Source organism: Bidens hawaiensis, unplaced genomic scaffold, assembly GCF_021521415.1.
Source record: "Bidens hawaiensis isolate Kalapana, Puna unplaced genomic scaffold, B.hawaiensis_p1.1 tig00000237_1, whole genome shotgun sequence".
Lineage (NCBI taxonomy): Eukaryota > Viridiplantae > Streptophyta > Magnoliopsida > Asterales > Asteraceae > Bidens > Bidens hawaiensis.
The window spans coordinates 5,723,206-5,747,651 of record NW_027491021.1 but is presented as its reverse complement, the minus strand read 5'-3'; the positions used below and the strand labels follow the sequence as shown (position 1 = coordinate 5,747,651).

The following is a 24,446-nucleotide window of genomic DNA, read 5'->3' as shown; positions in this document are numbered from 1 at the left end:
GAGAGCGAAAATTCGTTTAAAACTTGAGAAGTTTTGACCTATCACGAGATACGATGACCCTATATAATGGGCCAACCAAAATATATTTCATTTTATTCATTTCATGACTTCCAAAACACTATCAACTCTCTCTCTCTCTCTCTCTCTCTAAAACACAACACCACCACCGCCTCCTAAATCTAAACAAACATCAAACCTGATTTCATCTTTGCGATTCGCACTTTATTATCATCGACATGGATCTATCTCCCAATGTACTCTGAAAGTTCTCACTGATACTGATCGATTTATTTGTTCTTGGTGGTTAACGGTTCAAAACTGAACCGTCGCCAGATCTGTGAAAATATGCGTGTTGTTATTTGGACAAATTGTTGGTAGATCCTTAACATCGATGTCATAACGAACCCATGAACTAATTTACTTATAAGTTTTTTATATTTTTTAAGTTTTTGGATTTTTAGGGTTTTTTGGGCATTTTATGGTCCGACGGGAATTGTTGTTTCTTATGTATAAAACTTGTACAGAAGGTCGATTCGCATATAAGTGAACTTCGATCTGTGCGGAGTTGAATTTTAGACAAACTCAATTTGATTCAAATCACATATAAGATTAGAATCGAATCACACACTCATTTTGGTTCGAATCGCATTCTTAATTCAATTCGAATCGCATTTAAAATTTCAATCAAATCGCATAAAATCTGATCGAATCGCATTTCCCATGTGATGCGATTCATTTCCATAATGCGATCCGATTCGTTTTTATCATGCGATCCGATCTGTTTTATATTTTAAATTTTTTGAAAAATTCAGTGTTTTAAATATTGCATTCGGTTCTGTTTTAAGTTTTCATTTTTGTTTAAAGTTCCTTGATTCCTTTTTAAATATCAGTTCTAATGGTTTGTTGTATGATGTTTTGTAGCAACACAACATGTACTATCCTCTTGATCTTTCTAAGAAGAGAAAGAATAAAGTATTCACGTCAATGATCAAAATACTTGGGGAGTCTCCCCTAATGTATGCTATATATGCTAATCCAGAGATTCACACACCGTGGATTGAGGAATTATGGACAAAAGTGTGACATTTGTCAATTTTTATCCGTATTTGTTTTCGTTAAACCGACCAGTTTTATCGTTTCAATGTTTTCGTGTTTGTCGTTCATTAATTAATATCAAATCTAATGATTTAAAGTTCATATCCATTCATTTTCTATTCATATTGTTCAATTAATGAATCTCAGAGCCTTAAAAGTTAATAAAATAATCAAGTTTCAAACTATACGGGTATTAAACGTACAATCCAAAGATATTAAAATATATCAAGTTTTAATCAAGTCATGTATATTTATAAAGTTCAAGGTTCAAAGTGTAAATAAAGTTTAAATACAAATTATAAAGTTATTCAAAGTTCAAGGTCCAAAGTGTAACATTTTATTTAAATTATAATAAAAATAATAAAATACCCAGCCCCTCCCTCTCCCTCCCGTCGCTTTTCCGGCGGTCAGAAACTGGCGCTGATGAGACCCAAAACCCGCGTATTAAACATTGTTTTGACCAATTAACTCGTCCTAAATGACATCTCCACTAACGCTAAGCAATAATATACAATTAATTTCACCATTAACAAACCTAATTAACTCATATTAATCATCAAAACCGTCGGATTATTTTAAAAAAATGCAATAACGATCAATTAATATAATACTCCCCAATTGAGACTATAAATAGGAATCTATGTTTCTTCTAAACTTGCTGAAAACATCAAATTATACACATAAACCTATATAATCATCAAATCGTTTGTCAAAGTTAAACTCCGGCACCAAATCAATTAAGTAGTTTATGTATTTTAATCATTTCAAATCGTCTAATAAAACCCCTAAACTTAATTAATCAAATAATCAATGAATTAAACAAATTGAAATCCTATGGTTTTGAGATTGACGATGAATATGAGTTAATAGATAAGTATTTGTGTTTCTGATCTTATAACACAATTCATGTCTGATCCAGTGGTTGTGTATGTTTGTTGTGGGCATGAAGACCCGGGTCACTGCACCAGCTAGTTATATTTTTTTAAAACCATATTTATTAATTATAATAAACTATATATATTTTTATAAATAATTTTAAATCAAATAAAATTATTTTTCATCACTTAAAAATCAATTATAGATTTATAATTAGCATTTTCATTCAAAAACCAAACTTTTACAAACCCGAAACGTTCGTTAAAACTCGTAAAATAAAAATATAAATATATATAATCTCGTCGTAAACTTTATAAATTCTAAACGAAAACGTTTATACTATAATAAAATATACCGGTAACGTTAAAACCCTGTAACATTATTATATTCAAATTTGATATTAATCTCATAAATAATATTATAATAATAAACCGTTAAAATTCGTTAAACTTAAATATTAATATACTATAAAATGTGTATAAGTATATATATATATATAATAACGTATGAACTATAAAACCAACATTATATTTCCGTTAATTAGTTAGTAATTCTCGTGTTTCTTATTTTAGCTCGTGAGATTCAATCATTCGGTTTCATATAACGCGCTTGCTATTTTATTTCCATGTTGTTATCCAAATTCAAATGTGAGTTTCACACACCCCTTTTAAATGTTTTTATTACTTTTGGGGGGTAACATATGTATCCTACAAAACCCAATTATTTACGATTAAGCTTACAAACTATAATTCGCAACATGGACTAGTGTGTTTACTTGTTACTTGTTCAAAATTACTTGCACATGGATTTCTTCAAGAAAGTATGATCATACGCTCCCCTTTGCACTCAGGACCTTGCTGTTATGAGTGGAAAAGGGTCTCATTATTCGAGTACGTTGGTTATTACCATCAGGAAAGGACCTTTTTTACTTTTCACAAGTTTTCATGAAATTGTATGGTTTTTATGTATTATATCCAACGGTGTGAACTCACCAACTACTAAGTTAGTTGACATTATTTTTTACATATGTTACATGTATGCTTATTAGATGATGTGTAACAACTCGGATCTTTTTGTTTAATATTTTATCCAGTATCCGACCCGTTTATATGTTCGGGAAATTTTATCAATAAAATTATCGCGTTTATTGAGTAAACTAATTATTATAATTGTTTATTTACTTATTTAATATATATATATATATATATATATATATATATATATATATATATTTATATATCTTTCAAGATATGGCAAAAACTACCCTAAACTAAACTATTAGCCACTTTTGTTTCCCTTCTTATATTATAGGGACCATAATGCAAATTATAACAATTATTAATTTTGCAAATCTTTAACTCGGATCTGAAACCAAACCTTGTACCCGTATTGCATACCCGTTTATACAAATCAATTTCCTGAACCTTAATAATCGTTATAAATCTTGGAATTTGATTTAGGAATGTTATATCTCTTGCCTAATCGATCATACCGACACTTTGGATTAGGAAATTAGGATCTTTAGTATACGTATTGAAAAGTAACGAACCCGTCATTAGCAATACACCGTTATACCATATAGAATCGATTAGCATCATCATCATCATCATCATCATCATCATCATCGTACTCAGTATATCCCACCAATAGCAATGCTATGGTAGGGTCTGAGGAGGGTAAGATGTAGACAGCCTTACCTCTATCCCATAGGGATAGAGAGGCTGCTTCCGGAGACCAAAACCCTACAATTAATTGAAGTTCTATAATCAGGATCATCGTTTTTCGGGTTCAACCATAGTCACGACCTGTCTTTCTCAGTTCTTAGTCAATCAAACATATATCCAGGTAATTAATAGCTGCATAATGGTTGTTTGTGATCGAATTACAATACCCCTAATGTTAATTGGACGTTTGTAGACTGGATTTGTCAATTTCGAATTCTACGGTTCATAAGTTATTAGGGGTAATTTCAGCATCTGTTCTTAACTGATCTTTCTCATCTTATAATCTACTTGTTTGCTAGAACAGATGGTTGTTGTGGTGTTTGTTTATCAGGGTGCCGGCCCGGGACACGAGTTTGAGTCCCTGCCAGCCCATTTTGCTTTTTTAATTTTTGTTTTTGTTTTTTTAAGGCATGTAGAATAATTTTATATATCATCTTAATTAAAATTTAATATAAAACAAATGTTATTTTATCAACCAACATCATTAAGTTACATTTTCTTGTCAAAATCTCGTTAAAAGCTTAAGTTTATATATGTTTATATATATATGTGTGTGTATGTGTGTGTGTATTATAAGTATATTTTAATACCAAAAATCATCGTTATTTCATTAAAAACCCGAAACCATCATTTAGGATTCTTTTCATAAAAGCCTTTATAAACTTACTTATATTCATTTTATATATATATATATATATAATATATATATATAATATATATATATAATATATATATATGTATTGGATCATTTCAGAAGTTATTTTATATATATATATATAATATATATATGTATTGGATCATTTCAGAAGTTTTTTTACAGCGAGAAGTGAAGGTGTAACTCCATTAATCCTTAATTTCACTCCATTTCTTATGTGTAGGTGTGTTGTGTAGGTGCGTATGTACATGTGTAGGTACGTATGTTTGTATATGTGTATGTATGTTTGTATGTGTGTAGGTACGTAGGTTTCAATGTGGCTCGGTACATTTGTATGTGTATAGGTAGGTTTGAATGTGTATTAAGACATAAATACAACCAACCTACATACATGTAGGTAACATCATAAGCAAGGGAGTGAAAAATTAGGGATTAATGGAGTTACGCATTCACTTCTCGCACTTCTCGCTGTAATATCACTTCTCGCAAGATCCATCCCCTATATATATATATATATATATACTAAATAGATTTTCCTTGAAGGAGTTAAACAAAATATTTATTTATATATTACTACATATTATATTTAATTAATTATACATTATTATTATGAGTATCTATTTATTTATACATTAGTAATTTATTTACTCAAATAATTATAAGTATATGTTATATTAAAATTATTTATGTAAATTATGTATTTATAAGTCTATCTATAAGATTTTTATCAAGTATACGTAATGGTGATTCTATAAAATAATAAATATAATAATCTTTTAAAATGATAACAATAATAATGGTTTGCAATAATATCAATAATAGAAATCAATCGTTCGATCAATAAATATTCTAATAAAACTTAACTCAAATCACACCGAACCCCAAAAAAATCCGTCATATTATTATTTCGTTATAATTAATCTTATTATCATTAACAACTAGGAATCTCGGTCACATTTAACTTAATTTCTATCACCGTTTCATCTTCGCTTGTTCTACTTTGTCAGGTGAGTATCTCACTCCCCTCTTTTACTCATTTTTACAGTTTTGGGGACATATGCGTTCTAGCTATTTTATTATTATATATTACTCAACTTGCAACTGTTAAGTCACGTGTGTTTAATAATTTGTGTCTTACGTGTTATATGCTTATATGCTTTACTTGAATACATTGTGGAGAGGTCCAACATATTCTCAGACTATTATGATCGTATGCCCGTCGTGTTAGCCATCGTCCAGTTCATCTGGCATCGAGCTTACCGACAACATAATTACTTGCCCATTTGGTTAAATTGCTTATCTCACATAGGGTTGCATGCTAGAGAAGAAGATACAAGAATTAAATTTATATTTTATTTTATTTGTTTTATTTATGAAAATTTTGTACTTTGTCTATTTGAACTTTGTTGAATTCTTTGAAATTGATTAATAGATATTCATTATAAATATTGCATGATAGTACCTTGAAAGCTGTGTGTAATTAGCTCACGCCCCGGCATTTCCGCCTTAGGTTGGGGTGTAACATGATGAAACAAAAGAAGACACTAGACTTAGGATTATTAATAAAGTGTTTGATATGTTTCATTTCTTTGTAACTTTCTTATTTGCGAAAAAACTTGTTATTTGAATCATCAATGAAATAATGATAATAATGTCACTTAATAGTGTCACTTGTGTTTTGAACAATTTGTACGTCACACTCAGGCGTATTCTGCTTTAGCTGGGGTGTTACAGATTGGTATTAGAGTCATGGCTAAAATATGGGACATTAGACGTAGTGTTCTAGTTAGTTGTAATTTATTTTCTTAATTGTTTAGGTTTCATAATTAGAAATTATGTGGGCCTTATGTGATTGTTCAAAGCACTTACTTGTTACTATTGTACTGATGATTCAATTACTTTAATTGCACAAGCACACACAAGTCCAAGGCTTATGCTTAAAAAAAAGATTTTCAAACATTTTCAATAATCATTTTTTTCGGTGTTCCGATATTTCTTCTTCCTTAAAGATGGTTCAATATGGCGGGTGTGTAGTAAACTATAAGAAGGGTGTGCTTTTTCCGAACTCTTGACACCAAGGTTATTGAAACCTAAGGATAAACAATGCGCATAAATCCCAATCAGACGCGGGGCCCGGTTGCTTACCTGGAGAGTTAGGAAAGGGCATGGACTATATTAAGCCAAAGCATACCACTTTCAACGTCATATGAATCACAACTTTAAGCTTTCAAACGTGACCATGTTCTCTTTGTGAAAAGAATATGGTTACACTCCTAAGGATGTCACGCAAGTCATGGTGGTTCATGCGACGTGTGACCCTGACTCTCAATGTTTTACGATGTGTTTTAACTGGAAGTCTGTTAAGTCGTGGTGATACACGAATACCCAGCTTTCGGTTCCTTTGATATCGAGTTTCTTTTATTTTTGGAAAATAAGAGTCTATGGTGGTTCATGAAAACGATAAATTTCCACACAAAGTATATTATCATTGTTATGATTTTTATTAAGTGTTTATTTATGTATTTAGATCAGATATTGATGCATTGAATGAAAAGTTAAAAGAACATAGTCGTCTGAATGAGGCTCAACTCAAAATGAATGAAGAACATGTTTCCAAGCACCATTCGGCATATGAGATTATGAAGATGATAGCTGAGGATTTTGGTGATCTGAAGGATCGGTTGAAGACGCTCTTTGGGAGTTGGGCAACTTCTGATGACGAAGGAAATGGCGAGAAGAGAAAGAGAGGACAGTCTTTTATGGTTGCTCCTATTGTTGATCTTGGTGTTAGCGGTGTTGGTGCTTGTGGAAGTGGTAGTGGAGGTGTTGTTGGTGCTACTAGTGATGTTGTTGTGGTGGCTGGCACGATGATTAGTGCCGCTAATATGTTACAGGAGATGTTCATGTGGTTACTCAAGCTGTTGGAGAAACCATGGCAAAAGAAGAGGAAGAAAGTGAGGAAAATAATGAGGAGTACAAGGAAGATGATCTGATGGATAGTTTCGACAAGCCGAATGATGATGATGATGATGATGATGATGATGATGATGATGATGATGATGATAATGATGATGATATCAATGATGACCACGACGAAGACGACAACGATGATGATGATGATGATGATGATGATGATGATGATGGTGATGATGATGATGATGATGATGATGATGATGCAGCTGATGATGACGGGTGCTGATGATGACGGGTAATGACGATGATGACGATGACGATGATGATGACGATGACGATGATGCTGATAATGATGATGATGATGACGAAGATGATGATGATGATGATGATGATGATGATGATGATGATGACGACGATGATGACGACGACGACGACGACAACCACGATGACGACGACGACGATGATGATGATGATGATGATGATGATGATTGATATACATCTTTTTATACATCTCGAATCCCTTGTAAAGTTATGTTTATTTAAAGTTTTGAGTTCGGTTTAGTTCGTGTTTTGTTCATCTTTTATTAATTTAGGTTTTGAGTCAAGTTTATTATATATTTATCATGTTTTAATCTTTTGGTGTCTTGCATGTTAAACTCTAATTCAATCTATCATTTCATGTGAGGTTTAAGTTCGTTTTTACTCATTAATGTTTACATGTTTACTTCACTTAGTGTTTTGATTTGTTTTCATATAGATTTATGGCTTGCGAGTCAAGGAAAAGAAGTTCTAGAAAGTTCTCATCGTTGCTTGGAGTTCAAGAAAGGAATTAATCAAGATCTGGCATGATTAAGCAATAAAATAAAGTGCAAAAATTCGTAGCCCTCCCTGGCACACGCCACGCCGCGCGGCCAGGGAAGCCAAGCCTGGTCGCGCGGCGCCTACACCTTCTGCCCAGCCAATTTTCGCAAACCAAGCCCATCATGCACTATATAAACATATCATTATAAACCTAGACGGGATTATCACTTCTTGCAGCCGATTTTCCAAGAGAGAGAGCAAAGATTGGAGGTGTTTGAAGCTAGGAATCAAAGAGGATCAAGAAGTCTTTCAAGGAGGTGTTCAAGGATCAATCAACAAGGGTTTTATCTCTCTGACTTTCATTCCTTGTTCACTTTTTCTATCATGTCTTTCTTCTTTGTTTTTAATATTTGTTTGGGATTATTTTTAAGAATGATTCTAGGCTAGACTACATGTCTACCTAGGTTTGATGAACATGTATTGACTTGATTATTGCTTTGGACGATTGTTTTGATTATGGTTTCGTTATATTAATAGTAAAGACTTGATTTTGCTTTCATGATGCATATGAGTGTTTATTTTTTTGGTTGATTATTAACTATTGCTTCACGTGGATCTTGTTTTCTATTGATTGTATTCTTTAGATATTAGGGTTCATGTTTAATCAATTACTTGGTGTTTTGATTATTGTGATTGAATAGGCCTATTAGATCATAGAAGCTTGTTGATCGTTGATTAGGATTTTGAATGTTCTGCTGAATTCCAATAGCTGTAAAGTGAGGAGTTGTTCATGTATCTTGGTCAATCGCATTCTAGGTTAAATTAGTGACAGTATTCTTGCTTGGTTATTGTGTAGATCCTTGTTCATGATGTCGTGTTTAGTTTATCAAGTTATCTAGGGTTTAGTGTTTCGTGATATTGCTTACTTTAGATACTATTAATTAACCCTAATTGATGATTGTGAAGAAATCAATCTAACTGATTGCTTAATAATCTAATAGTTATTCTTAAGGATCTTACTTGATGAGATCGAGGGTCCTCTAGGGTTTGTTAGATGAATATGTTTAAAAATCAGTTTCCATATCATGTTGGTTGTCCATTGCTTGATGATTGTTGATGCATAGGATTCTTACCTAGGAAGATTCCTTCTCTTATTGGTTTCGATCTTGTGTTTGATTGATTGTTCCTAGTTTACTTGTTTCTTTACTTTCTTAGTTTAATAATAGTTTAATAAAAACCCCCGTTAATCTTATTTAATAAATAGTTGTACTTTGCAATTGAGTTTAATTAGGATAATTAACGTAATTTACAAAGCCCTGTGGGTTCGATATTCCGGACTTACTTAGCTTTAGTACAATTGATCGGTTCACTTGGCGGTGTTTTGTGTAGTTGAGTCTTAAGTCTAGTTTTTATTACTTGTTTAATTTAGTTAATATTTAATTGGTTGTTTTAGCACATCAATGATGATGACGATAATGATGATGATGACGATGATGATGACGATGATGGAGGTGTTGGCGTTGGAGGTTGCAGAGGAGCAGGTAAACAAACTGCTCCACACGATGATACCCCACGTGATGATCCTATGTCTGGTGATGCACCAAAGAAAACAAGGGAAATGGATGCAGACTTAGACGATGAGTTCAGGTTTATTTTTAATATTAATGAACTTGCAGTACACAGTCTTCGATCAAGAAGCAACGTCAATGCCTAGAGTTGATGATGGCATCAACTACCCTCCAAATCCAAATACATCAGAACAAGAAGCTATAGATCATGTCCAGGTGAGTGATGCAGTTGTTGCTCTTCCCGCCAACGTCGCCACCGTTCAAAAGACAAGAAAGAAGAAGTGGCACTTTGTCTCAAGACGCGCCAGCATACGTGGTAGATACCAGTCATGCCATGACGACTCACTCATTCTATATGCCAAATGGCATGCTAATAGTGAGTCGTGGGCAATAAGAAGAGAGAATGGTGACCTCACCTACCTGCACCACACTGAGCTGCATTCACTGTCTCATCTAGACATGAATTATTTCATAAGAGCAGTTGGTGAAGGTATTGGTGATAAAAAAAACTTGAGGGATAGCTCAAGAGATATCTGCACTTATGCTCAACTTTATGCTCAACAAGGGTAGGTCTTATCTGCATCCGATTGAGACAGATCCGGTCACCGGGAATAAATGTAAGGCAGAGGTATAAGATGCCAAAAGAAGCGTCAGAAGGGCGGGAAATTTTCCATGAAGAACCATTTCTGCCCAACATGCTCTATAACTTTACTTTTTGGGACTTCGATAACGATATCGGTGAAGCAGTCATCCGTTGTAAAAGCATTTATCCTCTTTGTATGTTTGACGAGCACAAGCTTATGGGTCTCGGAAAGGATGATTTGTTGAAGCTTTACAATCATCCTCCGCACACCAATGAAGCATTAGCAAGCCTAACACCGATAAAATAGTTGAGAAGTTCAACAATTTGTTCGTTATGCTGTTAACAATCAACTATTTGACATTGAAGAAGACTTCTAGTATGAGACCGACTGAAGACGAAACCTGAAGATAATACTAAAGACTATAGGGAGATTGTTGGCCCTATTTCATAAGTTAGTCTTTTGTATTATCTAGCCCATTCATGATGTATTTTGTTAAGCTATCGTCTCTGTATTTGTATGCTTGGGCCCGAGGCCATGTATGTTGAACCCATTGGGCCGGTTATAACATAAACGGGCATGGCATGGCTTCACCTTTAAAAGGTGAAGCATGCACATGCTACATCAACCCTTTTTGAAATATCTTATCCACAACATCTCACAAATTCTCTCTCTCTCTCTCTCTCTCTCTCAACTCTCTCTTTCTTACTACTTTCGAAAATAAATTGAATACAACAAGATCCGAAATCTATGTTCCTGTGAACGATTTCCACTAGCTCACGAGTGAGATTGATCTAAGAACATTGTTGTGTGATCCTGTCTCTAGGACCTACCATACATGTGTATAATTACTTTATAGTTTTGGACTTAAGTGGCATTCTCATGTGCTAGTGGGTTAGTTTACACTATAACAACTTTAGATCACAGCAAGTGCTGGAGGTGGTTGTGGTGGTGGCGGCAGCTGAGGAGACGGAAAAAATGGTGGCGGAGACAAACAACGGTGCCAACACATTTGGTCCCTATTTAAGATAACAAATTTGTTGTTTGTTTTGATTCGTTGACTAATTTAAGACAAGCAAGCGAATTCATATACAACTTTATTGACCCAAATCTGCTGTCTATAGACACGAATAAAAAACTCTTTCAACTCATAATTGGCATCCCTAATTAAACAGGTCAAGCAAGTTCAAGTGGACCTATAAATTATCAACTTAACGTTTCTAGATAACTAAAGCTTTGCCTGTTACTTAAAAAATAATTTTCAGGCTACTACTGCGATGGTTAATTTATGTTTGGGGGGAGATGCCCAAGGGCTTTGGCAGAGTTCATTGCGCCGGCTCCTCTCACACCGTTGCTCAAACCGGACAATGGGATTAGACCCATTGCCGTAGGTGCCATTTGGAGAAGATTGATCTCTAAGGTGGCTATGAGGGGTGTTGGGAAAGACATTACTAAATACATGTGCGACTTTCAGTTTACGGTGGGAGTCCCTAGTGGTGCAGAGGCCGTTCTTCATAGCGTGAACAGGTTTTTAAGTAAGTTCCATTCTGATGGGTTATTGGCTATGCTTACTACTGATTTTTGTAATGCCTTCAACTTGGTGGATAGGACAGCCCTTCTGAATGAGGTTCGGGCCCGATGCCCATCTATTTCCTTATGGGTGAACTTTTTATATGGGCAACCGGCCAGGCTATATGTGGGGGATACCACATTTGGTCCACCACTAGGGTTCAGCAGGGGGACCCTTTGGGACCTCTTCTTTTCGCCTTAGTTCTGCACCCACTTATTCATCTAGTCCAGAGTTCCTGTAAGCTTCTCTTTCATGCTTGGTACCTAGATGATGGTACAATTATTGGGGACTCTAAAGAGGTTGCTAAAGCTTTAGATATTATCATGTCGGAGGGTCCCCACCTGGGCCTTGAACTTAATATTAAGAAAACCGAAGTATTTTGGCCGTCGTGCAATGGGGTTAAGGTGCAGGAGGGGGTGTTTCCCTATGAAATTTGAAGACCAGTGCTAGGTGTAAAACTCCTCGGGGGAGCCGTTAGCCGGGATGCCGGGTTCATCAGTGAACTTTCTATGAAAAGGGCTTCGCGAGCTGTGGAGTTGATGAGCTATCTCCTGCATTTGTGGGACCCTCAATGCGAGCTCCTTTTTCTCCGCTCATGTATGGGAGTTGGAAAGTTGTTGTTTGGTCTCAGAACATGCCAACCTGTGTATGTAGGGGAGCAGTTTCTGTGTTTGACAATGGCCTTCGTGGGGCGATTGAGGACATCGTGGTTTGTGGTGGTCCCTTCTTTGGATATTTTCAATGGACGTTGGCATCACTTCCGACTCGTTTTGGAGGTTTGGGTATATGTTCAGCTTCAGACGTTTCTACTTATGCGTTTGTGGCCTCGAGGGCGCAATCTTGGGAATTGCAAGACCACATTCTTCGAGGTTGTGGTATTTATGGGTTTGACTCCGATTATGGGAGTGCGATAGATCGGTTGCACATTTCACTTCCCGATTTTGACATTAGTGGTTTCTCTAATAAAGACACCCCCCCTCCCCCCTAAAGTCCAACATGCTTTGGTGAGTGCCCTTTATAGTGGAATCATCAAGAGTTTGGAAATGAAGTTTGATTTATCCCCTCGTCAGAAAGCGGTGTTTGAGTGTCTTCGGGCTCCTCGGGCTCAAGATTTCTTAAGTGTTCTCCCTATTGAAGGATTGGGCCAACATATGTCGGCATTGGAGTACCAGGCCATCCTGAAGTATCGGTTAATGATCCCTTTGTTTCCGGTAGATGATCCGTGCCCGGTTTGCCGTAAGGTTTGTCTTGATTCTTTTGGCGAGTATGCGGTTCACTGCAAAGAGTTGCATGGGTTTAAGTACAGGCATGATTTGGTGAGGGATGTTCTATGCGATGTTCTTAAACGAGCCGGAATTTCGGCTAAAAAGGAATCCCCCGTAAACTTTCTTACGAATCCTCAAGAAGGAAGATCTACATTACGACCAGCCGATATTCTTGTTTTTGGGTGGGTAGGGGGAAAGCACGCTTGTGTCGACCTCACAGGAGTGTCCCCTCTTGTTAGGATTAAGGACACTGGGTTTGTAGCAGGCCAGGCAGCATTGAAAGCGGCATCGGGCAAGGTTGCTAAACACGACAGAGCTTGTTTGGAGAATCAACACGTGTTTATCCCCTTCTCCTTTGACACTTTTGGTTTCTTAGCTCCGGATGCCGTTGACCTTTTGAATAGGGTTCAGAAAGTTGTGCATAATAACGTATCAGCCCATAAGAATCGAAACTTTGTTTTTAGTCGGATTGGGTTTGCTATCCAAAAGGCGGTTGCGGCGCAGCTTGTTGCCCGCTTACCTGCCATTTCATTGTAAATCGTTTGGATGTTTCTATGAATTAACTTTGTGCCAAAAAAAATTCATATTCATTAAAGTACCCTCAAAATATTGCGTACAAAACAAAATGCTTTAACAAGATATCCAGACTTCTCTCTTGGACTTGTTATCACAACCACGACCGGCCTTCAACGCTTGGCATGTCAGTTAGTCTAGGGACTCAATTGTGCTACTGATAACTAGGACGGTTTGTGTAAACTCTTGTTATAGTTGTGTCAGTTAGGTTAACGTGTACTTAAACTGATCGTTGTTGAATGTGAAGGTATCAATTAGTTTTGTGACTGATTTCTTAACGCTTCCTCTCGCTTAGAGGTGCACAAAATCAGGCATTGTTAAAAACCGGAACTTCGTAACCGGTTTTTTTCACATCGGGTAGAAAATGGGACCGGTTCCAGACAAGAACCGAGTCGGTTCCGAACCCGAACCGATGGCCTGAAATGTCAACTTTTAGGAACCGGGACCGGGTATTACGTAAAAACCGGTTCCGACGGTTTTTTTTGAAATTCAAATAATAGAGCCGTTAGGAACCTGATCCAACGGCTATATAGACGTTTTTGACCGTTGGAACCGGTTTTTTTACTATATAAAGCTTACCAACATACTATAAATAGCAATGTGTTGTGTGTTGTTAGTTAAACCACTTTCAAAACTATAAAACACACTCTAAATCACAATTAAGGTTAAACCGACAAGAAATGACAACTAATGACGACGTTATGGTGATCGAAACAACACGATGCCCCGATGTTTAGGTTCATTACGATTTGTGTGTCATGACCGACGCACAAGAGATGGCTCGGTGCAAGTATTGTTCGAAGTTTCTTAAAGCGAGGTCGAACTCGACCTTACGAAAGCATACGAATAAGTATTGTCGTGAGAAAAGAAGTTTGGATGCCAAGAAAGCGGAAGTGGGAGAGTCGTCCGGCTCTACAACTCAAGCATCTACCGCCGGTGACAACGCTTAATCGTTGTAGAACGCCGGATTAAAACGACGAACGTTGTTTTTTAGTTTAAGTTGTTATGTTTAGTATCGTTTATGTTTTAATAATGTTTGTAATAGTTCTTGTTTAAATAAATAAAATGTTCGTCGTTATTAAAAAAGTAACAAAAAGTTAATCATGACTAATAAGAAATAAACCGATACTAGTAATAAACAAAACAAAAGTAGTTATTAAACAAATCAAAACTAAATATTAGTTGGAACTTTGATCATGTTACAAATGATTTTACTAAAACAAATAAAAATTACAACTCTTCTTCGTCTTCACCCTCGTCTTCTTTACCACCCGAATTATCGGAAGAAAGCTCGTCCTCCGACTCCTCATCATGAATAGGACGCTCTATTGGTATTTCGTCTTCAAAGTTTGCCTAGTGTTGTACACGATCCACCGCATCCAAATGGTCCTTTAGGCAAATGCAAACCTCTAGAGACTCGGGAGTTAATTTTGTTCTTCGCATATTGCGAATTTCATCGACCGTTGCGCCCTCAACATAGTTTGCTCCACTATATCCACCAAGTTCGCTAGTTGGTGTGTTTCCTCTTTGCCTCTTAGATACCGATTCACTAACCGCATTCATCAAGTTTATAAGTGGGTCCTTGCACGGCCTACTAGTCGTTTTTTTCACAAAAGACGATCTCGTGCTTGGACTATACATTTGAAAAAAATGTTCACAAAGGTCTTGAAGGTTTTTGTTAAACTTTTCCTTCGCTTCCGTCGACAACTTTGGGTCAATCTCGTGCATACCCATGTTGTCGAATATTTCCTCGATCGTTGTCTCAACCCCATGAACATTCCAATAGGGGTTTAAAGCGGCGGCACAAGTAAAGACTGGCGGTATGTTTTCATAATATTTTAAGAACTTTTCCTTCATTACCGCAACAATATTCTTGAAGAGTTTGTTCTTCTCCTCAAACTCTTTAAAAGTACAAGACATGTAGTACAATTCTTGCAAAACCCAACAACTAGTAGGATAATAGACTCCCGATTACTTTGTTGTTGAGTTTTTGAACACGTCAAGATACTCCAACAAAAAACCGACATTGACCCAAACACTTTCCGGAAGCATATCGGCCTCGCGTACGTTAACAAGATTATTATGAAAACTTTGTAGAGTTTGGCGTTGGGCGAAAGCACACTTGAGCATATGACAAGTTGAGTTCCAACAGGTTGGAACGTCCCAATTCTGTCCCAAATACTTTCTTTCAACCGACTTGCAATAGTTCTTATATTCAAGATGTCTTCTTTTACCACTTTTGAAAACATCTTGTAACATAAGTCTAAAGAATTTTAAATCGTCACAAATGTTTCATTGTCGAGACCTTTTTGAACAACCAAGTTGATGATATGTGCAACACATCGAACATGAAAAAAATCCCCGTAACAAGGTGGTGAATATTTAATGATAAATTTTTCGGCCGCCTTAGTATTGTTTGACGCGTTGTCAAACGAAATCGAAAATAATTTATTTCTCAAGTTGTAAGTCATTATAACTTCATCAAGTAATTCAAACAATTTTTCGGCGGTATGTGGGAACGGGAAGTTTTCAAAAGCGATGGTGCGTTTCATCAATTGCCATGTCACCGGATCAACCCAATGAGCGGTGACACATATGTATGATTCGGGTAACCAGTGTGGTGCCGACCAAACATCGGTGGTTAAACTAACCATAGCTTGTAAAGAATGAAAAAAATTAACTCTTTTTTAGCATACTCTCACAACATGATACAATGACGTCTTAAGGTAGTACGACTTACATGTGTGTATCGCGGTTGTAGAGTTTCTCGAATCAACGACGTCAAATCCGGATCGTCAAAGTGGTTAAATGACAAACCTCGTTGAATAACGAACTTTGTCATTCTATCTTGAACTTGATTCGTGTTGTAACGAAATAATGTACCATCTTTACCCAAGTCAACTTGATCGGTTCCGCCAATGCCTTTCAAGGCCTTGCAATATGGCTTCTCGATATGCTTTCTTAAAGTCGAGTTGGAATCGTGCTTTAATTGTGTTCACGTAGTTTGCAACGAGCCTTTTGATCACCATCGGCATTGACAACCAAATCCCAATTCTTCCATGTCTTGGTTGCGGTTATGGGTGACGACCGCAAGAACTTGTGGGTCATCTATAGCACGAACAGGTTCAATAAAAACACTCTTTTTAGCCTTGTCAGTTTTTTGGTGGGTGCCATAATAATATTGAGTCGGATGGTCGGGTTTGCTAAAAGAGAAGTATTTTAGTTTGTTTTTGAGTTTGGTGGTGAAACAAGTGGTGGAAAACAAGTTATATATAGGTTTTGGGTATCAAAAACCGGTTCCAACGGTTATATTACCGTTGGAACCGGTTACAACGGCTATTATTTTCTCAAAAACCGGTTCCAACGGTAATATAGCCGTTGGAACCGGTTACAACGGCTATAATTCTCTCAAAAACCGGTTCCAACGGTAATATAGCCGTTGGAACCGGTTACAACGGCTATTATTTTCTCAAAAACCGGTTCCAACGGTAATATAGCCGTTGGAACCGGTTACAACGGCTATAATTCTCTCAAAAACCGGTTCCAACGGCTATATTACCGTTGGAACCGGTTCCAACGGCTAGTTTGACCTGCAGCTGACTTTTTAAAAAAAACCGCCGAAACCAGTTATTTCTGGTATGAACCAGACCGGGTACAATTTGAAACCGGGTAGGAACCGGTTGGAAATATAATAAGTGGAACCGGGTATGGATTTCGGGTATAAAAATACCCAAACCGGGTATTAGGTCAATCGGGTACGAACTGGAAACGGTTTCGGGTCAGTTCCACAGGTTCGGTTCCGGAACCCGTTTTTTTGTGCACTTCTACTCTCGCTAATTCTATCTATCGACTGGGTACGTATCCAGCATCCAAAGCCCAAAGCCAATCATCAGTCCAATAAGCCCAAAGCTCAAACTCGCACACAAACAAACATACTGCTGCTGCTTTTATTTTCTCAATGACCAGATCGATCCAAAACCAATTAACCAAATAATATGTATTATACTTAGTCGAGAACCGGGCCTACACAGATCATTAAAGGTTTTGGTCTCTTTCGTTTTTGCTCTTCTGTCAGGGTAAAAGAGCTAAACCGAATATAAAGGCTGAAAGGCATAATACAAATTATATTAAAGAAAAACAAACAAAATTTGTATAAAACAAGCCCTACATGACAATACACCCGAAATACCTCCGGCTATTAAAAAAGGGAATATCAAACCAGGCATATTCATTGAAATGATACAAAGTTAACAAACATAACTGCAAAAACAGTAAAAGATCATGTTGAAGCGGGTGCCTTATTCTGTCTGGAGTATTTCCCATATCGTTTTGAAATGGCAGCATCCGATAGTGTGTCCCACAGCTGCAAGTAAACGGGTAAGCGAATAAGGAATGAGATGATTCATAACCAGATTATATAAAACTACAAACAGAACAAAATCAGTAAATTAAATTTTCAGTTACATGGTTAACAGATTGTTTTTAATGAGAATACAATTCCAAACTTCAATCATACCAAGTAAACACAACTTTTTATCTAAAAATCATCAATTTGTATAAGCAAATGTGTAAGTTTAACTAAAAAACTTGTCAAAACGAAAAAAGTCAACTAGGATTTGTCCAAAGTCAAACAAAAATAATGGCAAACTTACCTCCAGTTTTCCTTTAGAGCCCGCAAGTGCCAGCAAAAAGGGAAAATCTTCTGAGAATTTTAAAGTAAAAACAGATCCCTGACAAAGTCAAAACAAGAACGAATGAATGATTATTCTTATGTGTGTATAAAACAATTAAAAGAAAAAACTTTTATAGTAATTAACTCGGTAAACAAAGTCAAAGAAACATACAGCTTTCCGGTTCTGTGAAGCAATACAAGACGGTTGATTATTTGACAAATCCCATAGTTTAACCTGTAATTACATAAACAAAAGAGATTAACCAAATACACATGAAAAAACATTATTAATACTACAAACTATTGAATAATCAATTACCATTTTGTCTTCAGAACCAGTTGCAAGAAGCTGAAAAGAGACGACATAAAGTCAAACATGGTCCAAAAATAATAAACAAAAAGCCAAGTGCTAGGTTAGAAACTCGTGAGCTATACGAAATGGGCCCGTTTAAGAATCGAACTGAGCGGAGCTTAAACGAGATCCATCCAGAGATAGGGCTCTTATTAAGGCTCATTTAAATAAATAAAAGTTTGAGCCTCAGCTTCATACATCGACCTCAAGCCAGATCACGAGCCTAACCGAGCTTTTATTTGTTCAATATATTAATGTAATAACCATTAACATATTTTTAATATATGATAAAAACAATTAAACAATATATTATATTATATATAGAAATTATAGTTAAAAACATATATGTAAATTAGATATATATAAATAAAATAATTATATAACAATAAATGAGCCAAGCTCGAGCTTGGCAAACTACCCACGAGCCGAGCTCGAGCCCTCTTAAACTAGAACAAGCCGAGCTCGAGTCTAAACAAACTCGGGCTCGGCTCGTTTACACAACTAGAGCTAACCATAGACTTACATTTGGTACCAATGGGTTATAAGAAATAGCGCAAACCGCTTTGTCGTGTGCGTGAATTGTGAACTTTTTAACATCTGAGGATGAATCGGGCGTTGCGGTTCTGATATCAAAACCAACAACCGTACCATTCTCGAGACTCGCCTGCAAAAAAAATTACAGTGAACTTATAGATGTACAAAATCATAAACTTTCAAATGTGTAAATACACATGTAAATTATAGTACTAACCACAAACAAGTGTTGGTCATGTGGGTCCCACGCCAGGCTTTCCACGTCAGCACCAACCGACCAATTGAACCCAGAGTGTGAAGGAACCCTTCCATCCCTCTGCAACATGATATTATAATGTTATCAACTAAAAAAGGTTAATACCAAAACCATTCGATTTATGTAACATAACATAAGAATTACCATGACTACAGTATGATCAAAGGATCCACTAAGAAGAACTTCATGTTCATGATGATTCCATGCAACTGCTTGAACCTGAAGAACAGAAAGATGAGTAAACGAACGGAATGAACACAGCCGTTTAACTTTAACCGAATACACGATCGAACATGAAAAACTAAACGAACGAGGTTTTGTTGTCCGTTTCCGTTTATGTTTGTTCGATAACAATATAAATGAATGAGCGTAACAGAACGAACATAACTAAACATAATGAATGAACACAAACTGAGTTAAAATCAATTAAAATTACATGTGAACAACTATGTATTTTACCTAAAAACTAGACTGAAATACAATAGGCCTAAAAAGCTTAAATGAAAATATTAAAAAGCGTAAACAAAGTTAAACAAACGTAAACCAACAATCACTAATTAACGTAGATGAACGAATACGAACATAAATGAACGAAAGAGACTGTTCATGTTTGTTCGTTTAACAAAATAAATGAACAAAATTTTTTGTTCATGTTAACTAAATAAAGCAAACATAAACGAGTTCACTGAACGTTCGGTTCATTAACAGTCCTACTTTCCTTATCAGTATGATGTTCCATTGTAAGCTTGCATTTTCCAGTTGACACATCCCAAATCTTAACTGTTTTATCAGCACTACCACTCGCAAGAATATTCCTGTGTAACAAAGTGACGATGACATCAGCATCACAGAAACTGTCTAAAAAGTTGTACGTATAAGACACTAACATACCGAAAGCCCTTATTCCAAGCTAGCGCAAGCACAGGACCAGTGTGACTATCTTCTTTGTACTTTATATTCTACAAGAGTTTTACATAGATAACAATATTGTTAAAAAAAACAAAATAACTAAATATTTAAAATGAAAAATAAATGCTTGATGAACTAATAAATACCTCGGTCTTCTTCCCTGACTTCTTTTTCTTAGTCTTCTTTTCAATAATACCACCTAACGTGAGTGATGGTTGCACTTCATCAATCTGAAAACATTTGGGAGTACATATTTAAAGAACATTTGAACACATTTATAAAAAACAAGAATTGATAATGAAAATCAAAAGTTACATACAATATCAAGATCCCATATATCAATTTCTGGTTCCATCGAGCCCACTGCTATAAAATTCCCTGCAAGCATACAATACTAATGACTTGTAACACAATATGATAATAGTAACTTTTAGGCCGGTAGAAAGTTCGTTTATTTAATAAGCATACAAACATGAACAAAAAAAATAGTTCACTTAAACGAACAAACATGGCGCTCATTTATGTTCGTGAACATTTCAAATTCGTTTATGTTCATTCGCTTATATTCGTTAGTTTACGATTGTTTTAAGTTCGTTTGTTAATATGTCTTTTTTTGCCCATTGCGACTTAGTCTGGCTTTAATAACTTTATAAGCCCAACACAATGTTCACACTACTTTTAGCTCAGTTATGTCCAACCATCCATGTTCAGTTATGTTCGTTCATTTACATCATAGTTGTCAATAGCGAATAGCGGTAAATAGTGACGGGTCACCTGTACGCTACGTAGCGAATAGCGGTAAATAGCGACTGCTATTTCATATTTAGCGATAAAGAAGTAGAAAATTTTTAAACAAATAATTAAGGTTTATATTCACAAAATAAGCTTTTACGATGGAACTTGTGTAAGGTGCAGCTGTTTGATCGATAAACAAACCTAAAAAATAGATTTCTACATTTTTTATATTAAAAAATAATATAAAAATGAAAAAAAAAACTAAATACCGCTATAATCACGCTAAATGACCAATATTTAGTATATAGCGGCCTATAGCCGCATCGCTAGTAGCGCGCTATAGCGCCCGCTATCACCGCTATTGACAACTATGATTTACATTCATGAACCATTCCTTTATAATGTTAACAAACAAACATGAGCATGTTCACTTTCTTAACGAATGAACAAACACGAACATGTTCTACCGTTTGTTCGGTTGATGGTTAAACGAACGAATATAAACATACTGATTACCAAAATCATTAAAATAAATAAAAAACCACGTGCGCGTTACCTTTTTCTCCACCTTTAATTGGACAATCAAGCCATGCGGTGCACAGAGGAAACGAAGGGATGAGAATTTCATGATGAACATACATGTTTGAATCACCATCTGAATCCTCTACAATACAAACCTGTTTCAACAATCAAATTAGCACATCAAGACAATACATACATAAAGGTTAATAAAAATGTGCATATGTTATGAAAATCACATACCAATAAATTATTCGTATCATGCTCGTTATGTGCACAAACTACAACAGCATCATCGGCTTTGATCATTATGTCTTCAAGCTCTTCAGAATCCTCATCCTAAAATACAACATTTGTCAAAATTAAGGCTAAAAATTTAACTTCTAAAAATCAAAATAACGAACTACGTAACTTACATTTTTATCTTTAAGATAAGGGTCTAATTCATTGCTTGGATAGTATGTGTCTCCAAGGCCCGAACCAAATATGTCAATAGCTGTTGACCACAAAAAACTGATTATTGAATAGAGGTGTCAATCGTATCGGGTTGAAATGTGCAACCAACCCGACCAATATGATTATTCATGTCATATATTTCAATCCTATCCCGCAAACACCTAAATTCAAGGCACCCCAAACACGACATGTTTAACTCATTTTTTTAATTTGAGTCGTACATGTTTACGAGTTATAAGCGGGTTATCAGCAAGTGTGTTTGTCAAAAAAATAAATTAAAAGATTTTTTAACAACAAAATGTACATAATTTAAGATTCAATAAAGTAAATGAGTAATATGAAAAGTTAATTTTTTAAAATAATAAAATCTTGAAAATAAATTGGAAATAAGTATATCTTCAAAAAAATGAAAAACGCTAAAAACAAAACTAAAACATATTTATAAAAGTTTCGTTTAAATACTTAAACAGATTAACGGGCCAACCCAAACCCGACCCATTTTTAAACAGGTCGTGTTAGTCGACCCAAAACCTGTTTTTTCATGTCGGGTTCACGTCATGTCAATAATCGTCGCCCCTAAATTTGAGCATCCAGCCATCTTAAAACACAAAAAAAGACAAGAATACCATCATCTTCTTCATCATAATCATCCATGTTAAGTTCATCCAACCCATCCACAATATCACAAACATTCGATCCACCTTTCCCGAGCGCACTCGCCGCACCCAGCGCCTGCCCAATCTCATCCGGCTGTTTGGACACATCACCAACATCATCATCACTCATATCTTTCAACCCATCATCATCATCATCTTCCTCATTTTCAGTTCCAACATCCGAACTGTAAACATCAAATTAAATCAAACCCACATCCCAAATCACTCCAAACATCCTCACAATCAAAACCCAAGTAATTAATAATAATATAAAAACGTACACTTTATCAATTAAGGCTAGCTTCTTAATCTCCTCAATTTCTTCTTTTGTGGGAGGATCAGCTACTGAAGGTACGGGCTTTGAGGCTCCTTTTGGAACCCATGAGACTGATGAAATCATTCTTCAAAAGGGTGTTCGGTAAATAATCGATTAGTGTCACGTGTTTAAATTAATTAATTGAACGTTAACGTACGAGTGTTACCTTGTTGCTGGTCGGAGAGTGGCGGTGGTTGTTGATGGTCGGAGAGGTTTGGGGGCGGAAACGAGAGGGTTTTATGTATGAAAATGAAGTTTTGGGAATTAGGGAGAAAAGGGTCTTATGGTTAGGTTTTAGGGTTTAATTTGGTCTGGAAACGAGTCAAGCTCAACTCAAGGTTAACTTATTTTTAAATTTTTAATTTTCAAATTTTTTTAATCATAAATTTCTTTAAACCTTTCCATATGTAAGATTTGAACTCATGAGTTAAGTCTTTATCAGGGCCGGCTTCGAAAAGACGAAAATTTTTTTTACCAAAGGCGGAAATTTTTTGAGCCTTAAGTAAAATAAACTTTTTTTTTTGTTTTAAACAATTTAATTTTAAGTGGACTTACTAACTACTTAGTTATGATTTGAGTTATATAAAAAACTTGTGTATAACAATAAACGTAAAAATGTCTCAACTAATACTAGTAACCCACAACCTCTTGGTTAGATGTCATACCTATGTGCCACTAGACCAAACTAGTGGTTATGAAATTATGTTGAAACATTGATTATACATATTTTTTTATAAAAATACATAAAACAAATTCTAAAAAAATTTTCGGGCCTAGTGGGGTGTCGGGCCTGTGGCCGTTGACTACCCGGCCACACCCCTAGGCCAGCCATGGGCCTTATCATTCCAAATTTAAGCGTTTAAAGATTTTGTCTTTTCCAATGGACCACTAACCCATTGGTTGACGTATTTAAACAAATTTTAACTTTTAACTTATAATTATTATTCGGTTCAGTTCACATCAAAACATCTTGTTTGTCTAAATTTTGACAATTTAACCGATTTACACCCGGAAACCGAGTTGAGTGAAATTTTCAAAACAAAGTTGATCTAAGCTTGACCTCAAGTTTTCAGCTTGATTTAAAATCCAAGACGAGGCGAACTGAGCTGATTTAAAATTTGAGTCTATCCCAATAACTCTATAATCGTTTAGGGTTAAAATTTACTGGTTGAGATTCAAATTAATATAAATTATATCTAAGACTTTGTAAAACAAAACGATATCTGAAACTCAATAAAGAAAACTTACTTCATATGTATGAGGCACTTGATATAAAATTGTAAGAATTTTATATTTTAAATAGCTTAAGTTTTTAAAACTTCATAATACTATTTTTTTTAAATTATATTGGGATCGGTTAGACATGTATAAGTTAATATTGTGTTTTGTCCCACTCACAAACTTGTGATAAACTTAATAA

General features: G+C 35.5%; 1 protein-coding gene across 1 annotated transcript; it reads right to left on the bottom strand.

Moving 5' to 3' along the window:
* Window positions 1-17,828: 17,828 nt before the first annotated feature.
* Window positions 17,829-23,299, bottom strand: LOC143605721 (putative WD repeat-containing protein C17D11.16). The gene is made up of 16 exons (XM_077081750.1): window positions 22,992-23,299; window positions 22,681-22,895; window positions 22,015-22,094; window positions 21,842-21,937; window positions 21,636-21,756; window positions 20,664-20,722; window positions 20,491-20,574; window positions 20,327-20,394; window positions 20,142-20,250; window positions 19,580-19,654; window positions 19,397-19,495; window positions 19,169-19,309; window positions 18,613-18,642; window positions 18,466-18,528; window positions 18,274-18,351; window positions 17,829-17,984 (listed from the first exon to the last, which is right to left on the bottom strand). Exons 1-16 carry the CDS (start codon window positions 23,108-23,110, stop codon window positions 17,901-17,903), a joined length of 1,521 nt encoding a protein of 506 aa, XP_076937865.1. The 5' UTR covers window positions 23,111-23,299; the 3' UTR covers window positions 17,829-17,900.
* Window positions 23,300-24,446: the final 1,147 nt, after the last annotated feature.

Bases quoted from the DNA above. Each gene is read 5' to 3' on its own strand.
- LOC143605721 (XM_077081750.1), bottom strand. From the start codon at position 23,110: ATGATTTCATCAGTCTCATGGGTTCCAAAAGGAGCCTCAAAGCCCGTA. The intron at 20,251-20,326 runs GTATGTTAGTGT...TTTGTTACACAG, and splicing joins GCTTGGAATAAGGGCTTTCG to GAATATTCTTGCGAGTGGTA. The intron at 19,496-19,579 runs GTAATTCTTATG...ATCATGTTGCAG, and splicing joins TTGATCATACTGTAGTCATG to AGGGATGGAAGGGTTCCTTC.